Here is a 23,702-nt window from a genome sequence, read left to right as displayed (position 1 = left end):
GTATTGTATTCACTGTTAACCTTACTGTCTTTCCAATTGTGTGTACCAGACTAACTGCCTAGTATGTGCATGCGAAGGTGTCATTCATCCTTGGTTTTATGATACATGTGCAGACAATCTGAATATTATAGAATCAAGGCGCCACTTCATGCTGGCCAGCCTGGCCTGGTATTTATTATGAAGACACAAGCTACCTGCTATCTATGTACGTATATGGTCTGGTGGTCTTTATCGGCAGTGAAATATGTAATAAAATACTATCTTAGAAAAACGCAAGTGTCTCCGACTCTGTTTGCTGCAATGTCTTGATTGAACCGGAATTCCTCGACACATGATTAAAGGTGCACTCCATAACAATTATAATTATGTTTAATGACTACAGATTAACAGCTACTGACGTCTATGCATCAATGTTTTGTGGTGATAGGACACAACACGCACGCCACACACAAACTGGGTGGGATGTTTGTATGTGTATATACACATACACACACTGTATAATGAAACAGGTTCCCCCTGTTTCATTTTTTGTATTAGATGACAAGCTGGTCTTAAAGCAGAACTATGTAACTTTCCTCTTCTACCCCGGATTTGAACCCGGTTTCCTGCGCAAGTGCTGAAATTCTTACCATTGAGCTAATAGAGCAGGCCTGCTTGCTCGAGGGACACATGAATCTTGACCATCAGGTCAAAATTCATGTCAGATCCTGTGTCTACGTGAGACATGGCCTTTGACACGATCGGAATGTCTCAATAGAAGAGCAGGGAGACAAAATACCATACAGATTGGACAGAATTACATTTTATTCATTAAAAAAAAGTTAAAGCCAGCTATGGAACACATCTGTGTAACCACTTAAACCATTATTTTATACTTTGGCTATTTATAAATAGCAGATATACAAGCTCATAGAGCTATGAGTTTGTAAATCTGCTATTTTTGAAAAATGTTATACATTAGTGCAAAACTTCGAATATATATTTTGAAAGCAAACATTTTTAACTCAAATCTTTGCTTCTGGGGGTCCCTGGAACAGAATATTTTGAGATGGGGGTCTGTGGGCCAAATACAATTTGGGGGTCCTTGACATGAAAAGGTTTGAGAACCACTGATAATATGCAGGGTCACCCCACAGAAAAACCATATCTCATGTAATGCCAGGCTGCTGCCAACTTCAACCTACCACCATGATACAAGATAAGTTGATGCTATGTCAGGAGGGGGCGGGGTGCTGGGTCAGGAGGAGGAGGTCCCAGCATGTACAGGCAGGAACCACACTCCCTCACTTTGCCATTTCCTGCTGTGCATGAACCTGGATGTACCTGGGATTACTACTGCACTGATCTTAGAATGGTTCTTGTTTCATAGACTTTCCATGGACAGAAGCGGTGGTGAAGTGTCGTGGACATTGACCACTCCCTACATTTAAAGTGTTAACCATGGCAATGCAGGAGAAGGCCAGCTGGGATGGACAGGAGGAATCAATGGTCAGTGATCATCAACAAGCAAAGTGGTCTCAAGGTACAGTGCATTAACAGGAATATAAACACTTCAGCTCTGATGCTACAGTATTTTTAATTGACACTGGGAGATTGTCTTTCTGTCTGCTTGGGACAGAAAGACTGTTCTTTTGCTCTGTAAAAGGTAGGGTGCTACCTTTTTCATATTTTCATTTTCCAGTCAATTCCTGTTGGCATTGTGGCAGCTGATTGCCCAATCACCAACTATCTTTCAGTATGTTGATGAACCAGACACAGCACCTCATAATATTGTTTTGTTCATGGGCCAAGAAGACAACTTAGTTAATTTCATAGTAAAATACCTTCCCAATCGGCATTGCTCTAGAAGCAGATACAGTTGTACTTCTATCACCCCAGGCTGTGACAGAGTCCTGTTCTTACCTGCTTGCAATGCTTGCCACAAATACAGTTACTGTGAGCTACATCTGAAAGTAGTGTTATTGTCCTGGGCTTTACAATGCAACGAGTGTTTCACAAGGCCATGTCTCTTTTTTACTCAAGGTGAAAGGGAAGTCGTACAGAAGAGAACTTTCACAAAGTGGATGAATGTCTTTCTGCAGAGAGTAAGGCAAATTAAACCCATTGCACTGCATTAATTTGCATTGCACTGCAAATTACAAACAATGTAAAAAAAGTAAGGTATTTGATTCATCATTTTACAGTGTGACCCTCCAATCGAAGTACAGGACCTGTTCACAGATATTCAGGATGGGAGAGTACTTATGGCATTACTGGAGGAACTATCTGGATACAAACTGGTAAGATCCAAGCTACAGAGAAAGCTAGGAGTGATCTAAATCTAAATTAGTGCAATTTCTATGCCATCAATCAGTCACAGGTGAAAACGTAGAGCTCTAACGTCTTCAGGCTATGTTCATTTAACCAGTTAACTGGTCTGATTGTACAGAGTCATGTTGCCACGTTAAAGATTAATGAATTATTTTGCAATCATTATGAAATTAGTTTGTGGCCATTTAAGCTGACAAAATGTCTTGCATATAAACCCCAGCTGTATTCTGTTAGCAAAAAAAATACATATCTTTGAATTGGTAAAACATAAATGATGTCGTTAATCAAGAAGTATTACTGAAGATATGGTAATTATTATAGACTATATCAATAAGTAAAGTTTCTAGTGTGATTTGTCCTTGTAGCTATACAGGTTCAGGCCATCGTCTCACCACATTTTCAGACTTAACAACATTTCCAAGGCCCTGGCGTTCCTGGACGACAGACATGTGGGTGTATTAGCATTCATTCTCTGTGACAATAGCAGTCACAGAGACACTCTTCTGATATATTTTGTCCTTTATGTTTTTGTTTTACTTTCCAGACAAGCCAACAAGTACTAATCTCTCCTTACTGGCTTGTTTTCAGGTGAAGCTGCTTGGCATTGATGCCTCAGGTATCGCTGACGGGGTTCCTTCTGTTGTTCTTGACCTCATGTGGAACATTATCCTATTTTTCCAGGTTAGATGTCTGTCTCTGTATCTAGCCCTCCATCTCTGACCCACTTTCACTTTTATCCACACCTCTTCCTGCATTTTTTCATCCATCTTTTGCTCTCCTCCCTTGCTCTATTACTCATCTTAGCTGTCTCTTACTCTCCCTCTCCCTCTATCTCTCTCTTACACACACACACACACACACACACACACACACACACACACACACACACACACACACACACACACACACACACACACACACACACACACACACACACAGAGATCTACCATTAACACTTTGTTTTTCTGCCCCACAGATAAAGGGAATGACAGGGGGTGTCCAGAAGCGTTTCTCCTCCAGCCTCACCTCCTTATCCACAAGCAGCTCCCTCAGTGACCTTTCACCCCAGTACAATGACATCATCAGCTACTCCAGTAGCACCCTGCCAACCAAAGGCAGAAAGGCTGCCAGGGCGCCAAAGTACCATGGGAAAGCTATCAAGACACTTCTGCACTGGGTTCAAACATGCACATCAAAGTGAGTTGAAAAATAAAGGGAAAAGCTGGTTAAGCACATGGTTGTATTGTCTTTGTCAACAACCTGGCTACGAGATAAAGGGTTATAACGCCCGATGTATACTTCATTGTAAGATGGTGCTGCACCCCAAAAATGATGCAATGTTGCATGCATGAATTGGACATAAGTGTGAAAAAAAAAACATTTCACAGGTATTTCAATGTATATTCAAATACATATATAGGTATATTCATTGGTATTTTAAAGCTCACTTTGGTCTTTGTTTTGCTTGTGTCGGACTACTTCTTCCAGGTTCGGCGTGGAGGTGTATGACTTTGGCAAGAGTTGGATGAGTGGCTTGGCCTTCCTTGCCATGATAAAGTCGATAGACCCTGCCCTGGTGGACCTAAGAGACAGCCTGACCAAAGAGCCCAGGGAGAATGTTCACAGAGCCTTTATGATTGCCCAGCACAATCTGGGCATACCCCCTCTTCTGGACCCTGAAGGTAGAACATCTTAAAACACTGCTGATTATTGTATTATGTGTTATATTCTCCAAAATATCAAATAAGTCACAATCTGATGTGCATGGAACTCACTGATTGCACTAGTGTGTCTCAAAGATATAATTTCATCATTTATATATTTTTACTTAACTCACATTGTGTGATAGTGGCTCCCCCTGCTGGGATAGACCTGCATAATCTCTATAGATCTATAATTACCCATGGCCTGGGTACAGTTGCCAAATGCATAAGCAGAGAAATATTGCCGGAAATGTCTGTGTGACAATAAATAGTCAATTTAGAGTGCTGTTTTTATCATAACAAAAATCCAAATCCAACACCCAAGTGTCTCATTTTCTATTTTGCCTGTATCTATTTTACCTATTTTACCTGTATTTGATAAAACAAGACATATAAAATAACTTAATAAGTCCTGCTCGGATGTGCATGGAACTCATGTGCAGGTCAATTTATAAAGTTTTGAGTAGTTAGGGGCGTGCTCTGCGTAAATGTAACAGTACTGTCGTTGTCTGTTGCCCTAATGTGTGAATCATTCATTCTGCAGATGTAATATGCAGTTCACCAGAAGAGCGGTCCATCATTACATACGTGTCCATGTTCCTCGAGCATTATGCAGGGGTTGATGAGGTGAACAGGTTTCCTATAATAAGACAGACCATTGCATTCATAAATATAAAAAAATAACAAAACTTTAATTATTCCGAAGTCCTCTGTTAACTCTGAAAGAAAAAGAAAAAAGATTCATTATACTGATATACTAATATACTACACTCTATATACAGGAGTACCCATCAGGCATTGAAACAAGCATAAACATCCCTGAGATCCCGGGTTTCACATCAGCTGAGTCGATCTGCATTGGAGAGTCTCTTGCCCAGCACCCAGAAGCCCAAGCCCTGCTGGAGGGCCTGGAGAACACAAACGAGCAGTTGCTGTGGAAGCGATGGGGAAGTGGTTCTCCACGGCAGCCGAATGCCGGCTCCATTCACCTGAACATGCAACACACCTCCAACCTGTCCAATACTAAAAGCATCGTTTCATCGTATAAGCCCCAAAGCAGCATGGAACCAACCATGGGCAGTGTGCCCACACCGCGATCAAAACAGAAGAACCCTACAAGTGCCACACATCCAAACAGCCCGTTACGACTTGACATAAACATTGTCGACCAGGACGTCTGGTCGTGGATGGAGAAAGCCACGGAGGTCTCCTGTAAGCTGTGCATGGACGACTTCTCTCAGAGCTCCGAGGAAGGGATGTACAACCTGTCAACCCTGGACTCGGATGAGGAGGATGCCTTTAGCTACATCCTGGAACTGAACAAGGACGTCTGCCAATCCTCTCACGAACATGACAGACAAGGAACGAGGGCTGAGATGGGAACAAGAGCACAAATGAGGAGGGGGAAACCAAAACTTCTGAACATATCGGGGAAGGGATCTGAACACTGTCACACCCCATATCAGGAGAGCAGCTCACTGACACAGCATAATGACCTGCAGAGCCAGCCTAGGGACAGAGACGAGCCTATGGATCGGGAGAAGAGGAATGAGAAGAAAAATAGAGGTACTTTCCCCAAATTACAGCAGGAAATAACAGAGGACACCGGGCTCAGAGAGACCGTAAATGATAGAGATGAGGAGGAAGAGTCAGAGTATGAAGCCAGAAGTGAAGAGGAATTCAAGGAGAGAGCTCTGTATGTGAGGGAACATAATGATGAGGATTATGAGGAGGAGGAAGATGAGAGGCAGGAGGACAGAGAAAATATTAGATTTGTCAGGGAGGAAGGGGAGGCAAGCTGTCAGGACGGGGAGGAAGTGGCAGATGGAGATGAGGGAGATGGTAGTAAAAAGAACAGAGTTTTCCATCCAGAAAACTCAGATGGGGAGGAAATTGCGACATATATGAACCGTGAAAAAGAAACGGAAGAGGACGATAATGATGATGAGGAGAGAAATAATGGTGTGAGGAGCTCGGAGCGTAAAGAACTGGATGGCGGGACACAGGCTGCGTTTTTGGGGATCGAGGCAGGGGAGGAAGCGGACGAGAGTGATGTCAGGCAGGGGAGCGTGCAAAGGACAAAAGGGGTTGCAGAGTTCAGAGACGGCCCGGGTGTGGCTGTGAGGTCAGTCACGGTAGGCGACCGCCCTATGGACAGCTGTGATGAGAGGGAGGCGGAGAGAAGTGAGGCAGAGAAGCGGTACCCAGAGCATTCAGGAGATGAAGCACTGGAGAAAGAGGTCAGAGAAGAGACAGAGGCCAGGGCTTTTGGAAATTCGGAGCATGTGAAGGAGAAAACAAAAGTAGAGATTGAAGAAGAGGAACATGAGAGAAATTTCAAGGGAGGAGGGGAGGAGGAAGGACTAGTGGGGCAACGCGAGATGGGAAAGCAAAGAAAGGAGATAAGAGCTGTTACAAGGACGATAAAGTGTGTGGAAGACATCGCTGTTGTGAATTCAGTCAAATTCACAGCGGAAGGCCAGGAAATCTCTACTGTTGAAGTTGACTGTGGGGTCAGAGAGGTGACTGAGGTCACGACAGAGAATAGGAGAGAGGCTGTGGCTGGTGCAAAAGACCACGAATTACGCCATGATTCTGGAGATGAAGACAAAGTAGAGGAAAGCAATGGACTCATGAATACAAAGGATTTTGACGAGGTGAATGCAATGATGAAGGACAAGGGTCAAGAGGAGAGTGAGAAACATATCTACCTGATGGAGAAGGACAGGTAGGTTATCTAATGATTGAATGATTATGATATGATTGTAGTATGTGCCTTGCCTTACTTATAATTACAATGCTCTTAAACAAAACAAAATGGTCCTTTCTTCAACATGCCTTACAGTACATGAGGTTTCCAAACAAAGTTGTGGTCTAATGTCACACCCATGAACTTGTTTTATCAATCATCACCTATGCAGGGATGTTTATTGTGCGATTACCAAACAATATAAGCTCTGATTCATCCAACAGTGTCATTTATATACAAAATTTAAAAAATGGGCCCAATACTGAACCTATGTTTGTCATATTGAGGTGATATTCCTTAGTTTTTGCCTCAATCCTAAACCTTTGTTTGATCTACTTTCCTACAGTGAGAGAGATATGACTCATCAATCTTCAGCAGCATCTTGTGACGTAACCCCATCAGAGCTGGAGATAATCATCACTCTGTGGATTCTACTGTATTGCTACTTCATCTTACCTCTAATGCAGTGATTCTCAACCTTTTCAATTTCAAAGACCCCTATTAGGCCACGGACAGCCCTTTTGAGTGGGTGGCCATAGCTGAATGGGTACAGAGAGGCTGCATGGGAAACAGACGGTCCCTGGTTCACTGGGTTGCGTGTCAAAGTTCCCAATGCGTTGTAATCTTGTAGATGTGCAATTTAAAATTGAAAACTTTTGGCAATGCTCACCTATAATGGCATGGCCAAAATAGGGACGGCTGGTTGAAAGTGCAAAAAGATCTGGACACATCGGCTGCATAATTGACGATACCAATGTTGTCAAAAGAGTCAAATAGTGACCGATATATCAGCCATTCTGGTTATAGTTAACTAAAACTAATGAGATAACAAAAACTAAACACTTAACCCCTGACTGCTCTCTGGGCACTGCCCTGTAACACCCACTGGTCCTGTTATATAACATTGGTTAAATACAGAGGACTCATCTCACCGTATGTGCAAATATACAGTGACAAATATCTCAAAGGAGTGACGACCAAATTATTATTTGTTCCCATCTCTGGGACCCCAATATACACTGTAAACTGTTCATTGTTAACTTCTCCATCCTTATGGTGACGTTTGGTTCCATTTGTACACTGTTGGAGTCCCCTTAAGGGTTAATTTGGACCCCTGGAGGGTCCCCGGAACCCACGTTGAAAAACAGTCCACCCCACTGTACTCTCCTTAATAATATACCGTACCCATGCTCCTTGGTTGAGATCATCTTGTATTTGTGCCACTAAATAGTTACGTTTATGTGATTCTTTTTGCCAAATTAGATGAATTGTTTCAAATTATTATTTGAAGTAAGGATAAAATGCATTTGACCCGACCTGGATCCCAATAAGTGTTGTGCAATTATGTGGCAAAAATTAGTGCTTATCACAACTTATCGAGCTGACAGACTGAATGCATACTGTAGCAATAGCCTGTGCTTTTGTCCATTGTTTCTGTAATGTCTCAGTCTGCTTGTTTTGAAACTGCCTTCTAAAAACATTGCGGCCACAAGGTGGCATTGCTGCACAACCAACAGTTTTGTACCAAGGGCAGCTTGCTGCATGTCTAACAGAGGTTGGGTTACCTTTGCTGTGAGAATTCAATTCGAGCTGTCAGGTAATTAGTATCAGTGTTAGCAGGGTGACATCAAGCTGGCTGTGATCAATTAACCACTTTCAACCTAGCATGTCACTTTCTGGCATGTCATTAAAAGGTGAAATTCCTCAAAAGAAAAAAAAAACTTCAGAAAATAGTACATCTACAAGCTCACAACGGGCTGCGACGTAATGCGTTGTGAGCCTGTAGATGAGCTATGTGTGACACGCAACACCATCATACACCAAAGTATAAACTGGCTAAAGTTGTTAATGCACCTTTCAGACTACAGTATTGCGCTGTTTTGCCATCTTATTTCAGTACCATTATCTCAGGTTCCTTTTTCGTGATTGTTTTTAAATGCATGTGCAATAAAATATAAAGAGTGAAATATAGCAACTATTTACTGAAAGTATGCAGTTACATAAGAGTTCAGAATTGATGTTGACCAGTCTGTGTTTACTGTGGGCCGAGAGCCATGTCCACATTTTCCACCACACACACACACACACACACACACACACACACACACACACACACACACACACACACACACACACACACACACACACACACACACACACACACACACACACACACACACACACACACACACACACACACACACACACACACACAGCTGTAGAAATTCAGAGAATCTCTTAAATGAACTGGTGCTATTTGCTTGGAGCTCAACCGATGGGTCAACAACACACACATCGATATCCTTTCATGACCATCTCCACCCCCGCACATAGCCAGGAGGACAACCTGGAGTTTGGCCGGTCTTACACGAGATCGACCTGTACAGCAGTCATGGATAATGCCAGGGCAGGACAACAAGAAAATACATTATTATTATCACTATGTAAAGTCTTACACAGCAATAGAATCTTCCTGCTCTCCCCCTCAGGGCTGGCATCAGCTCTGCCTCTATTGTCACTGGTCTCTGGATCGGGTTAGCCGCAGCCAGTCCCATGGAAGCCCTGGGGCTGTCAGCCAACCACACAGAGCACAGAGCGTGCAGCCCACCATAGCTGCTCTATCAGGGCTGTGCAAAGCGAGAGTGAGTGAGAGGCCAGGGTTCAAAGTGCGTGCAGCGCAGGGACTTAACCCATTCAATCTGGGAACGCATCTACAAATGTCTTTTAAACAGTTTTCTGAAAACCGTATGTTGCTATAATAGCAGTGGTTCTCAACCTTTTTCAGGACATAGAATTATAATAAAAACTAGAGGGCGGATTGCCCCAGCCCCAGCTATTCATTTCTATGAAAGTTGCTCACTGGTGTTTGAAGCACCCGGAAGACTGCTGGAAGTTTAAAATTGGGTCTAATAGAATCTGTCTGCCGGAAGTACCAATACTGAGTCGAAAAGGCGTGTCCATAGAGTTCTGAGCAGGCGCACAAACTTTTTTTGCATTCTCAGATTGACCACCAGGTGACGGCCGCTTCAATGTTCTACCAAGGCTCTGGGGGCCTGGTCAAGGACCCCCAAAATTATATGTATTTGGTCGCGGCCCCCCATCTCAAATCATTTTGTTCCAGGGACTCCCAGAAGCAAAGATTTTGAGTTACAAATGTTCGCTTTAACAAATATATATTCAAAGATTTGCACAAAGTTTCATGATTTTTCAAAAATAGCAGATCTACAAGCTCATAGCGCGGCACTTGGTGCCATGCTATGAGCTTGTATATCTGCTAATTTTGAATAGCCAAAGTATACAATAATGGATATATCTAAAATCTAAAATGACACAGATGCGTTCCTGTATTGAATGGGTTAAACTGCAGCTGTGGGTCAGGGGATTAGAGCTGATGTTCAACAGGCAGGGGTCCAAGCCAAGGGACTGGGGGCTCTGGCTGAGGCACAGGTTAACCACTTAAACCCAATATACTTCCTGTTAGTCAACTGAGTAGCGAAACAAGCAGATCTACAGTCTCACGGCGCTTGTTGCGACACGTGAGCTTGTAGATTGTCTATTTTCGCAGAAAGTATAATAGCATGCCAAGATAGGTACACTAGGGTTCATGTGGGTAATGATAGAGTGCAGACTGTGAAGGACATGGCACGGTCTGTTTGTGGACGACAAACCCTCACTAGTGTTCCAGAGTTTTTCTAAAGCTAGCCGCAGACAACATTGAATCACTTGTTGTTAAAGAATTTCAAGGCTGCCAGGAATCATAAACTTCTTACACTCTACACTGGTAGAATATATTTGACCAGAAACGTATTTTTGCCTCTGTTTTATTCAAACGTAGTTCACAGGTAGGCTAGAGACACAAGCTCCAAACAAAGTTCTGGGGAGACTAAACTAAACGCATAAATGCAGTATGTATACTCTCCGCTCAGTGGGAGAACATTTTAAGTGTGCTTTTAACTTTTTCGTTTTTCAACTCGTCTTCATTTCTCATCTATTAAATATCTCATTTGTAAGCCACACAAATCATTTTGCCTGTTTAACACAAAATCTCAGGAAACGTCCAAAAACATAAGAAGGTTACTACATTCAAATGTATGGCTAAAGACTAGGCCAGACCAGACTATGTGGAAATAAAACTAAAGCATTGCAGAATTCCAGCCATTGTCATATAGTTTCATATGTTTTTGGACTATAAAGCCTGATTTATGCATCAGCGACAAAGAGTCGTGCAACGTGTCGCTCAACAAAAACAATTTGTTTTGACACTTCTTTTAAAATACGTTATTTTTGTCAAGTGACATGCCGCACAACACTTTGGCCTAAAGCATAAATCAGGCTTTATTCGAGTCCAGGGCAGGGTGAACAGAATAACTGTCAGGATAACATTCACAAGGTTCATAAACTGTCATTCACTTGCTGACTTTTACAGGTCATGGGCCATAATGTAAGCTTGAACAAAAATCTGACTAATTGTTCGGTTAATAAGGTCAGTGGGAACATGCCTTTTGAGTGGAGCCACACAGAGTAATCCAGCTGAACGGCACAGCCAGAGAGGACGTGCCAGTGATGTTCGGGGAGGGCTCAGCCGAGTTTAGTATGCTGTATTGACACCAGCTGCCCTGCCCTACTCTGGAGGCCTGGCCCAAGTGTTCCACCCTCCTGCCCAAAGCAGGGCTGCAATCCCTGGAAGACTGGAAGAATCCCTTCTCTCATGCTCTCATGACCTTCTGGCTCATCAACCTAAAACTGCCACAGTGGCTCATGTTGTGTAATCGTACTATTGGAACTGGCCATTGTCACACATAAGGCTTCTATTCACTGCAGTCTGACACTTGCTTTGATAAATCTAGAACGAAGATTCTACAGTGTAAATTCTACATTACCTCAGCGCTGAAATCAAGTGAAGAAAAAAGATAAATTGTGCAGTCGTCATGCTAGATGGCTCTCTCTTATTTTGTTGCTGTTCCAGCCCCAAGAGGCTTTCTGAGATACCACCTGCAGTAAAACCTGCTGCATCCAGGCTGCAAGGCTAATGGCACTCGTGACTCTTCCCAGGACAAGCCAGGGCCCTGTGCGCTGGTAGTTTCCTCAATTCCTGTCTTGATAGGTAACTGTCTGGAATTAACATAAAGTTGAACACCCTGCAAAACGGTCTTTCATTAAAAAATTATATAGCCTACAGTTTAGTGAAAACACCAAGCGACAGACTTATCTCCACAGACTGCAGATGAAATGGACAGTGATCAGAAAACACGTTCAACATAATAATATATACATACTGTAAGTTCTAGCTGGAAGAATATTGTACAGTCTAGATAGCGGTTTAAAACTGTAAACGTTTTACATTATAAAGCACCCAACCGATTCTGCAAATTTAGCATCCATTCCTCATCAGCAACTGCCGATGAGGCAGATAATACTTTTAACACTAAATCTAGCTTTAACAAAAAAAGTCCTCTGAGCACAGACTTCTGCCAGGATGCGGGTTGCCTACCCATGGCTGTGTCGTAGGGTACAGCCGTCAGAACCACATAGAGTTTGTCCGACTGACCACCACTGTTCACCGTTCTAATGGCCAGAAGTGAAAGCGGTTTTGGAGGTGTGCTCTAGGCACCTCAACATGCATTGCAATTCACATGGATTAAAGCAAAATAAAAACTCACGATAGGAAAATTTTGTTTGGCCACGTCATTGCCGACCCTGTCCATCTGGGGGCCAGGTTCATGCTGGCTTCTATGGAATCCAAATGATGGATGAATCCATGAATTAATATTTGGTCCCCCCCCCGCCCTTCCCCAAAATCTGTTTTATGAGTGAAGCTCAGGTTGCCAGAGGAAGAGAATTGTTGTGACTCAAAACACATTGCCAAGTAGTTGTAAAGAGTTTATTTCAAACTTTTCTTGTTCTTATTTTCTATTGTGTGCAATACAGTACAACTAAACTTGCCTTGTCTTACAGGTCAAGGATAGGGCTTTTGCAAAACAAACTGTTTCTGGTGTCAGCAAAAACTCCCTGAGGGGAAAGCATTTGTAGGTGGTAGAGAAGAAAGGACTGGAGGTTTGGCAGTTGGGAATGAAAGCATGAGCACATAGTAATAAAATCCTGTTAACCATACCTTGTCCTACGGCAGCTAATACTGTATGTGTTGCTGGGCAGTGCTTTTGAGCATGGCATTATTGTGTGATAGCATTTTTTGAAAATAGCAGACCTACAAACTCACAACGCATCAAGCTTGTAGATCAGCTATTTTTGCTGTTTTCAAATATTTTCTTTTTTACACGATAGTCTATAATTATATTCCTATAATAGGGACAAACAGGTTGATACTACAATCGTAATATACAATAAAGAAAACTCCTAGTCTGTTCTCATGCATTTCCCTCCTCAGGGGGTTGGCCAATAGATCTGACATTGCACATAGGCATTGAGCATTGCCATCGCCCATGCAGGGACTGACAAAGCTGATTTTTCACTTTCCCCAAGCTGTTTATTGGCATTTTTGTAAACCCTGTCACTCAGTTAAGACTGTCCTCATCCATTCACGTATTTGTTCTTCTCACTGAGGAGTTGACAAGTTTGAAATTGCACATGGGCACCAGTCATTGGCATGAGTGACAAAGCCGATTTAGCAAGGCATAGACCGATGATTTTTGCTTTAAAATTGTGAACTCTATCCATTCTCATGGGTTGGCCATTGGCATATGCAAGGAGTGACAAAGACGATTTCTCACTTTTTAAACATTTAAGCTGTTTTTAGCATTTTTATAGGATCTGTAGATAGATACTTTGGTAGCACTTTACAATAATGACCCGTTATAAAGCATTTATAAACGTTTATAAGTAGTTTGTAGACTATTAACAAATCATTAACAACCTGTTTGTTGACATTTGTAAATGATTACTAAAACCTTTATAACTACAGTTACAAATAATTTGTAAAGTATTAGTAAGTAGTGAACTATTCATGAATAAGCCATTTATATACATCTGTAAAATATTATTAAATCATTTGTAACGACCCATTCTAAAGCATTTATAAACGTTTATAAGCAGTTTGTAGACTATTAACAAATCATTAACAACCTGTTTATTGACATTCGTAAATGATTACTAAAACCTTTATAACTACGGTTACAAATCATCTATAAAGTCATGTTATTGGACAGACGCTCTACCAGTTGAGCTATGCTGTTGGCTGAGAGTTACAGGTTTCCTGGTGGTTTTAACTTGTTTTTCTAGAAGTTAGTCTGCAAAGGGAAGTATCACTAAGGATATCAGTCAATTTATCCGTTGCCTCAAGTTACCGGGGACACTTGACTCGAGTGGGAATCGAACCCACTCAAGTCAAGTCATGTTATTGGACAGACGTTCTACCAGTTGAGCTAAGCTGTTGGCTGAGAGTTACAGGTTTCCTGGTGGTTTTAACTTGTTTTTCTAGAAGTTAGTCTGCAAAGGAAAGCATCACAGTAAAGACACCAGTGGGATTTGAACTCATGGCCTCTGGATCATGTATACTGCGTCTCAACCCATTGAGCTAACAGATGGCTGACAAGTAAAGCCTTCCTGGTAGTTTTCAGTTGATCTTCTGGAAGCCAGTCTGCAAAGGAAAGAATCATAGGAAAGACATCAATGGGATTTGAACTCATGGCCTCTGGATCATGAATACTGCGTCTCAACCCATTGAGCTAACAGATGGCTGACAAGTACAGCCTTCCTGGTAGTTTTCAGTTGATCTTCTGGAAGCCAGTCTGCAAAGGAAAGAATCATAGGAAAGACATCAATGGGATTTGAACTCATGGCCTCTGGATCATGAATACTGCGTCTCAACCCATTGAGCTAACAGATGGCTGACAAGTACAGCCTTCCTGGTAGTTTTCAGTTGATCTTCTGGAAGCCAGTCTGCAAAGGAAAGAATCATAGGAAAGACATCAATGGGATTTGAACTCATGGCCTCTGGATCATGTATACTGCGTCTCAACCCATTGAGCTAACAGTTGGATGACAAATATAGCCTTCCTGGTAGTTTTCAGTTGATCTTCTGGAAGCCAGTCTGCAAAGGAAAGAATCATAGGAAAGACATCAATGGGATTTGAACTCATGGCCTCTGGATCATGAATACTGCGTCTCAACCCATTGAGCTAACAGATGGCTGACAAGTACAGCCTTCCTGGTGCTTTGACTTGAACAACAAACAAGACAAATAACTTTAAAAAAATGTGTTACAGCATAAATATAAATCTTTTTCATGGGGGGCCCTGACACTACATCTTTTCACATTGGGGTCCACTGCCCAAATACATGTCAATTTGGGGGGTTGACAACAAAACGTTTCAGAACCACAGATTCCAAGGAAACAGCTGTAGGTGAATGGATGGAGTCACTGACTAGTGAGCCGCAGGTAACAGGTTCAAGCCTCAGCTACAGCAGCAAGTCAGGATGTCAAATCAAATAGGTATTATTAGGAGTGAAATGGTTGTGTTTCTTCACCCCAACTGCACATGACATCAGTTTACATGTACGTTATTTTCAGTGATGAAGACAAACCGCACAGACGTTCACTGTGCTTTAGTACATTTTGTAAACTTATGACTCTGAGTAGAGTATAGCCTGACTTAAACAAATAACTATAATAATAATAACAAATAACAACTTAGTATAGTCAGATTATTTTTTACACAACTTACATTTTGTAATCAAACTACCGAAACGAAAGTTGGTCACCACCGAAACGAAAGTTAAATCCGAAATAATCACTAAGTGTGGAGGCCAAAATCGTTCCCCCAAAAACCTGTTAGGAGTACGTTTCAGGCAATTTAGAGTTGATTGGTAGTACTTTGTAGTGACTTTTTTGGTCCCTAACACCACAAATGGTTTACATACTCTTTACGAATGTCTTACGCATCATTTGCTTAACATGAATGATAATTCTAGTAATTGTTTGGTGTCTGCATTCATGAAAGCCAGGTAGTTTGCAACAGGTACGGAGAAAGTCCACATTAACAGACAGTCATAAATGATGAACTGTCTTCACTTTACTGTAGGGCACATAATAACATGTACAAAGGATTTATAGATATTTTAGGAATGTTTTACAAAGCATGTTAAACATGAACAAACACATTAACAGACAGTTGTAAATGATGAACTGTCTTCACTTTACTATAGGGCACATAATAACATGTACTAAGGATTTATAGATACTTTAGGAATGTTTAACAAAGCATATGTTAAACATGAACAAGCTACCAATAGCTTGTATATATTATGTAACATCAGTTACAAATGATTAAATCGTCATTTACAGATGTATTATACATGGCTTATTCATGAATAGTTACTAATACCTTTATAGATGATTTGTAACCGTAGTTATAAAGGTTTTAGTAATCATTTACGAATGTCAATAAACAGGTTGTTAATGATTTGTTAATAGTCTACAAACTGCTTATAAACGTTTATAAATGCTTTAGAATGGGTCGTTACAAATGATTTAATAATATTTTACAGATGTATATAAATGGCTTATTCATGAATAGTTCACTACTTACTAATACTTTACAAATGATTTGTAACTGTAGTTATAAAGGTTTTAGTAATCATTTACGAATGTCAACAAACAGGTTGTTAATGATTTGTTAATAGTCTACAAACTACTTATAAACGTTTATAAATGCTTTATAACGGGTCATTATTGTAAAGTGCTACCGATACTTTTATTACTTTATAAATCCCAGAGGAATATTCAGGTATCTCATAGCTCATTCAGGCGCATACGTTTTGTTAAAAAACACAAAAGAGCACAATAACAACATTTAATCTACATAAACTGTAAGATTTTTTTTTTTTTAAAACAACTCAAATAATTATTATTTTCCACGGTATTTGCTGTAATCAGATATATCAGTATGCAATTATACCACACACATATATTTACCGTATGAACTTTTATAGAAATTAAGTTATTATTGTATATAAGGCGATCTGTCTGTCGCGCATGTTCTTAAATTAATGTTCTTAAAATGTTTGGCCCACCATCTAATGGCTTATAGCGGCTAAACTTACTTGCGGACACCTAGACTTGTCTCTTGAGATGCTCTGTGGTGTGTTCTATTTTCTTGACTCAAGATTCCCTGTCTAGAGAAGACTTAACTAGAATTCATTGCTGTCAGAGTACAGAGTTGTGCTTTTACTCAGACAGACAGATACAGAGATATCCATGTATGGGCATAAAAGGGCCACAGAGTACATCATACAAATCACTTACATCGCCTTTAAATAAATAATTATTCATTTCATCCTGTTCTGAGTTATGATAAGTGAGGACATTTACTGTAAATGGCTGTGATTTGACTTGACCGCCCTCTTCATTCTCAAGCCTACAAAATAAATAATTTTCCTTCCAAAACTGTATTCCTTTTGTCGCTTCTTCACTCTACAAGACATTCACCTGTTGAACCCTAACATAGGCCTACTCTGTCTGCATCAAACATGAAAAAACAACAAGATTTCCACATAACAATAGAGTTCAATAGCCATGGGACATTAGCTCATTTATACCGCGCCATTAGACACTAGCCTTGTGGGGATGTCACAGTGATATTTAGCCTGCTTTGTGGAAAGTGATGAATAGAGAAATGTTTGATGAGTCACACAGCAGATCTGTCACGGCTGACACTAGAAATGTCAACCAATGAATCAGCCTGCAGTCTCTCACCAGGACACATTTATTGCTGTCAGACAGCTAATGTGTTGTTAGATGGAACATGGGTATGTGTTCAAAGATATAAATGTGTCATTAAATACTGCATGCAGATGACATTTGTAGGCTAGTAGCTGCAGTATTTAGTAGCCAAGCTACTTCAGCCAAGCAATTTCATAATTTTAGGGGCAAGGCCACTTGGCCTTTGGCGTTTGAGGGCACAAACGTCAAATGCCTGAGCAGCAAGGCCATCAAATAAAATAATGATTTTAAGTCCACATTAATTATGAACTGAACTTGAGGGTTAACGATGATAAAATGTTTTATACATAGTATGAAATAAATAAATACATAGAAATAGCAGTTTATTTCACAAAATAGGCCACACTGAGGGTTCACAGTGGCTATGGCCTTCATGAAATACCTGCCCTATAGACATGCTATCTCTATTTTTCACATCTACACAAATCTGAGAGCGCAAACGTCAAGGTATAGTTTGTGTTCTTTTCATATTTGTGTCATATTAGTGCTTGTTACCAAAACGGTCTAGTTCAACATGCTGCCCTTTTTAGGACGGCTCAAGCGAAGCGAGCCGTCCTCTATAGACAGAGATGAAAGACGTCTGAGGTATGTAGGAGTTAACCTCTCGAGCTATATAAAGAGAGGAGGTGGCTTAGGCGAAAAAGGGGCGTAACGGGGCGTGATTTGGTCAGGGACTCTCTGTTTGTGGGAAAAAGGGGGCGGTCTTGCTAAAAAAGGGTCTGGAACGCGTCGTCATTGCTTCGTTGCCACCGATTGGTTGCTGCAACTTGGCTTCATGCAGGGCGACGCCCCCTCTTTGCTCCAAACACCGATTGGTTGCTGGCTTCATGCAGGGAGACGCCCCCTCTCACGCCCCCTCTCAGGTCTGAACATGCCCCCTCTCACATCTGAACATGTTTGCACCGCCGCCATTGTTCCAACACCAGTGTCCACGCAGCCTAAAGCCCCGCCCTCCCCTCTACACACTTCATGCCGTATCACTCTGCAGAGAGGCATCAGAATTTTGTATTAAATTATAGAATGCACCAAAACATTAATAAGTGTCGACTTGAATCTATTTAAGCCACAATAAAGCCCCGCTTTTATTTTTGATATTTTTTGGGGTTTATTTCGCATAGTTTTAGATGATTTTCCGTGCACATTTCTTCATTTAAGCATCGCGAGCTGCGAACGGCCTTTTTGCATGTAGTTGAAGCGCAAGGGGGGGAGAGAGTCGCAGATAGACAGCTGGAGAGTTGAATAACCTCCTCTTCAAATAACCAGATTTATTTACCAAAGTAGCCTATGTAGGCGACCTACATGTTTATGTTTTAGCTTAGACACGGGTAGCCTACAAAGCAAAGCAAAGTTTGTTGTTTACCCAGGGTGTCGGACTAAGCACGAAGCTTGTTTCCAGCCGGACCCTGCATGGAAGCCTTGCTCAAGGGCTATTCAGCGGTGATTCATGATTGATGTGATGAATTGGGGAATCGAACTAGGGACCTTCCGGTATCAAGGCCGCCCCTCTAACCACTAGGCCACCGCTGCCACACTACAATAGTTGGTAGATGATTGGTTTCTTTTAGGAGCGCTTTGTGATGCACCGTGCAGTTAAATCCGCGGTGTCAATAAATTCCACTGCCCGCTCTTTGATGAGTCCTCCATCCTCCATGAATCGAATACAAACTGCAACTAGTTCCCGTTTGGAAAGCGGGAAATCTTTATACGCGAGTAGGCCTATTGCAAAATATTGTCCAATGTCCACTGAGTTCAGCCTTTATTTTACCAAGCAGGACTGATGCTGCAGCCTGAAGCAGCTTGTCCTGAAAGTGGTTTAGGCGGTCGATCGCGGTGGCTACCGTTCGTTTAGGCGTCCTCGCGTCGATGAGTTTGCTCTGGACAAACTTTTTTTTTTACGCTGGTGCCATTGCTGCCTCTCTGCTGTCTCAACAATCAAAAATGAAGAGAACGAGGCCAGGACATGTGTGTGCTGTTTATATTGTGCGCTTATGTCATGACGTAGAAAACCGGTTCTGTGAATGAGGGACACAGACAGACACATTTCACACTCGAGTGTGAAATGGGATTCTGAGAATACACATTGGCTCAATTGCTCAAAAGACCCAACATCCTCCAGACACGCAGGACGTAGAGAGAATGGATGTGTATTACGTTATTTGTCAGCCTTAAGTATAGGGGCGATATTCATAGTAAATACACAAAAAGCTGTCTGGCGGAAGGAAGGCACAGTGGCCCTCATTTATCAACGCGGTGCAGCCCGAATAATGAACGTACGGCGATATTACCGCACCTTTCGGCATTTATCAATATATCCTGACGTGGCCTTCATCCTACTTTACGCTGAGATCTCACGTCTGGTCGAGACCAGTCGTTGACGTTGCCTGCGCCCGTTTATTCCATTTTAGACCTGCGGCGCAGACGGTCTGACAGGCATCTGGACACATATATCCACTCCAAAATGTATATCTACACTAATAAATAATCCCTGTGAAAATATAACATTTTATAAAGTAATTTAAACAAACTGCTTTAACAGTCACTCGGTTAAGCTTGCAGATCTGCATGGCTGCGTTGGCTATTTGAAAATAGCAGATCTACAAGCTCACAACAGGTCCCATTGCGACGCGTTGTGAGCTTGTGGATCTGCTATTTTCAGCGCAGCAGCGATTCTGCGAGATAATTTTCGGGAGCCCCGACATTCTTTTCATGGACACTGAGGTCTACAAACTTACAGTAGCTTGTCCTATGTTATGGAGTTATGTCATAGAGAGTTATGTAGGCTACACAACCTGGCTGGGTTAAGGATATAAACCCGACGCTCCAATATTAACGTGGCGGCACGGAATCACTGCATTCCGCCCGAGTCTCAAAATGCACAATTTGTGAGCGCCATCATGTTCACACATTACAACAACAATAAGGCTCAAACCCATTCAGGGACATTAATCACTTATACAAAATGTTTTGCATCAATGAAGTCAATAACATGCTATTCAATCTGTCGCATCATACACATGGACATAGTAAATGCATCTGTATGTTTACACATTGAAATGTGAAAACATAGTGGAGCACAATAGCATAAGTGTAATGTCACCTTAAACATGTAGGCTAGCTTTGTTGTTTTATAGCAATAGTATATAAATGAATTTCCTGTCATCAAACCTATGTATTCCTTTTTACGTTACTGTATGTGTTGTTTAGCATAGGACAACCACAACATTCAGGTCATCTGTTTGTAACATCGCATCCGGGGTACTACAGCCAACGTCATTGTCAAGACAACATAGAGTGTGTGAATGGCCCCTGCTGGACGGGCTGCTTTCCCAGTTAGCAGTACTTCATAACGTCACTATATCACACAGGTTTATAGACCTTTAGTTATGAATTGCATTGCAAACTGACGTGATTCAAATATAAATGAAATGGCATGGTGGAAAGAAGTCATCGAATGTTTTACTTAAGTAAAAGTATCAATACTGCAATGTACAAGTACTGCATGATGAGAAAGGATTCGGAGATAATAATGTGCTTCAGTAAAACTATTAGTATTTAAATGGGCTTACAGTACCCAAAGTACAAAAATGTTTGCAAATAGCAGATGTGGAGCTGACAACGCAACTTAAACTACGATAAACTAAGCGTTATTCTCTGCCAGCCCTTGAAATACCAGTACACACAATTAGCTTTGGTGCCATGAGGTCAGCTTGTACATGGGCAGTTTAAAACATATTTTTTATAGGCTAGGCTACATGTTACCACTTGAAAATGGGACATTGTGCATAATGACTACTTTTACAGTTGATACTTTACGTACATTATGAAGCCAATACTTTTGTACTTGTGAAACTCTAGTAGGCTACATGTGGAATTCCGGACCATTTGTAACAGAATATTTTAATATTGTTAGCCTTCAGTGCTATCATGCACAGTTCTAAACTAATTCGTCTCATCGTCCGACAACAGCACAGTCAAATGCAAAAATCACACATTGCAAAAAGCACACATTTCTTTGATGATGATGTTGCTTTGGTAATTGTTGTCGGCCAACCGAGCGCGTCCTCCTCTCGGAATGGGTCGCTCCGCTCTGCTCCGCTCTTTGATGAACAGCTGGCTCTCCCGCACGTCCTCCACGTTGCTTGTCCGACTCGGAACCGAAGTCCCTCTCGTCTCGTGGGGGTTGGTTTGGCAGAGATGATTACGTTTCGCCTCTCCCACGACGCTCGTCGACAAGAGACCCACGACGTCGAGCTAGCCTAGCACTCCTCACGTGAACAACACCAATCTCCGTACTTTCCTCGTCGCACGGGCTGGCTGTTAAATAACTGTACCGATATCTGAGCTCAACCTAACTCAAGCTATTCCCTTCGGTCCAGGGACGAATACACGTAGTAGATTTGGCGTAAAACACTCAAACTACAACACAACAACTACACATAAAAACACGCAAAACCGATACTGACTTTTGGTAATTTATTAACACACACACACACACACACACACACACACACACACGGTTACTAAACTACTAATACTTGGTACAGTATCTGATAGCCTCAGCCAGCCCAAGAGAAACTACACACATTAGCTCTCCTTAAAGTGGGTGCTAAAGATAAGCATTGTAAGTCGCTGTTGCAGTAGGTTATTTAACTGTAAACAGAAAACACACAAATGGAAAATACTATTAAAACTACGCAAACAACATGTATAATAAAATAACACACAAAATGACCATTTTCCATGCACAATTGTTTACCAGCTCGCATTCAACGTGCAGTCGTTCTCATATGCTGGGATGAAATGCTCTTTCAGATGTAAACAACTTTACTGCGCATGTGCAAGACCACTCGTGGAATTCCTTTGCAATAACACACAAGTTTCACATAAACACGGATGTTTGTCGCATCACAAAATTAAGTCATTCTTCCCATGACATCTTAACCCTGAATCTACACATTTCCACAGGAATCAAAACCACAAAGAACATTTGCAAATTGGAGTAAATACGGTTAAATGTGTGGTAAAAGTGGAATCGAAAATAACAGTGCGCTTGTATGAGGTTACCAAACACACTGTTTTTAGCCAAACACAGTACTGTCCGCTATTAATTACTTACTGATCGACGCAAGTCCACGTTATTATGCTTTTTCATGGCCTTGTAAAGACGACCACTTCCGCATTTTCTTCTTCGGTGGTATAAACTATGACACGGTTGCCAGATTTTCGAGAGAGTAATAAGCAACCAGGTCAATGAAAACAAGCCCAAAGATGTAAGTGACTATTAGGCTATATGAGCACTATAAACCTATATGCATCGGCTTTTTGAAAATAGACGATTTGGAAATAGCCGATCTACAAGCTCACAACAAAATAATAAAAACAAATAAAAAGCAACTAGTAATATTTGCAAGCAACTTCACAGAGAACGAGGTCGCTTATAATTACTATACATGGCAACACTAGTTACAAACAAAACATGTGTCATGAAATAGCAGATCTACAAGCTCACAACGCGTCGCCGCCTTGTGAGCTTGTAGATCTGCTATTTTGTATTTTGATTGAATACTGTATTTACAAAAGTATTTGTAGCTGTGATTCCCTGCTTTCATATGACATGAAATAACAAAAATGAAAAAAGCCTAGATGACTTATCTGTTGTCGTGGTGGGTTAGATAGATAGATAGATAGATAGATAGATAGATAGATAGATCGATCGATAGATAGATACACACATGCATTTTTTTTAAAAAATCTCAATAGCACATCCCATCTTCACTTTTAAAGACCCACCCACACAACAGCATTACTTCAATTCACGTCTACACAAAGTAGCTTCAATGATGTACATGTTAATGCTTAATACCTTTTCATGCCACCTCATGCATTGTTTTTCTCCTCTGAATGTACATAGCCATGGCAGGATATGGCCTTCGACATAAGGTCTTACAGTGGCCTTCATGTAACATCACTGGTAATTAGAGTCCGACCGATAGGGATTTTTGTGACCGATACCGATAACCGATTTTAGAGAGGTTTGGATTATATCGGTCACCGATAACCGATATGCAACCGATATTGTGAATTTTATTAGCTGGAATGAAAATAGGCCTTTTCTGATTTTTTTTTTTTACATTTACTCAAGTACTGTACTTAGGAAAATTTTAAGTAAAATTTTGAGGTATTTTTTTTACTATTATTATTA

At 41.3% G+C, this 23,702-nt stretch overlaps 1 protein-coding gene across 2 annotated transcripts; it reads left to right on the top strand.

The window, feature by feature from the left end:
- Positions 1-1,314: 1,314 nt before the first annotated feature.
- On the top strand, positions 1,315-8,703 carry LOC311062665 (uncharacterized protein). Of its 2 annotated transcripts, XR_014602524.1 has the most exons (11): positions 1,315-1,522; positions 2,023-2,084; positions 2,184-2,279; positions 2,676-2,759; positions 2,899-2,991; positions 3,287-3,507; positions 3,799-3,992; positions 4,558-4,640; positions 4,796-6,741; positions 7,109-7,898; positions 8,058-8,703. XR_014602524.1 is itself a non-coding variant. In XM_084081872.1 (10 exons), the coding sequence occupies exons 1-10, from the start codon at positions 1,441-1,443 to the stop codon at positions 7,230-7,232; spliced, it is 2,985 nt and encodes a 994-aa protein (XP_083937998.1). In that variant the 5' UTR covers positions 1,315-1,440; the 3' UTR covers positions 7,233-8,703. The 2 variants fall into 2 exon arrangements, 1 of the variants encoding a protein (XP_083937998.1); XM_084081872.1 differs by having other exon boundaries at positions 7,109-8,703.
- The last annotated feature ends 14,999 nt before the right edge of the window (positions 8,704-23,702 follow it).

The sequence above is a fragment of the Gymnoscopelus microlampas genome (assembly GCF_963454915.1).
Source record: "Gymnoscopelus microlampas genome assembly, chromosome: 16".
Taxonomy (NCBI): domain Eukaryota; kingdom Metazoa; phylum Chordata; class Actinopteri; order Myctophiformes; family Myctophidae; genus Gymnoscopelus; species Gymnoscopelus microlampas.
Note: the sequence above shows the minus strand (reverse complement) of the source record. Positions and strands in the feature narration are given on the sequence as shown.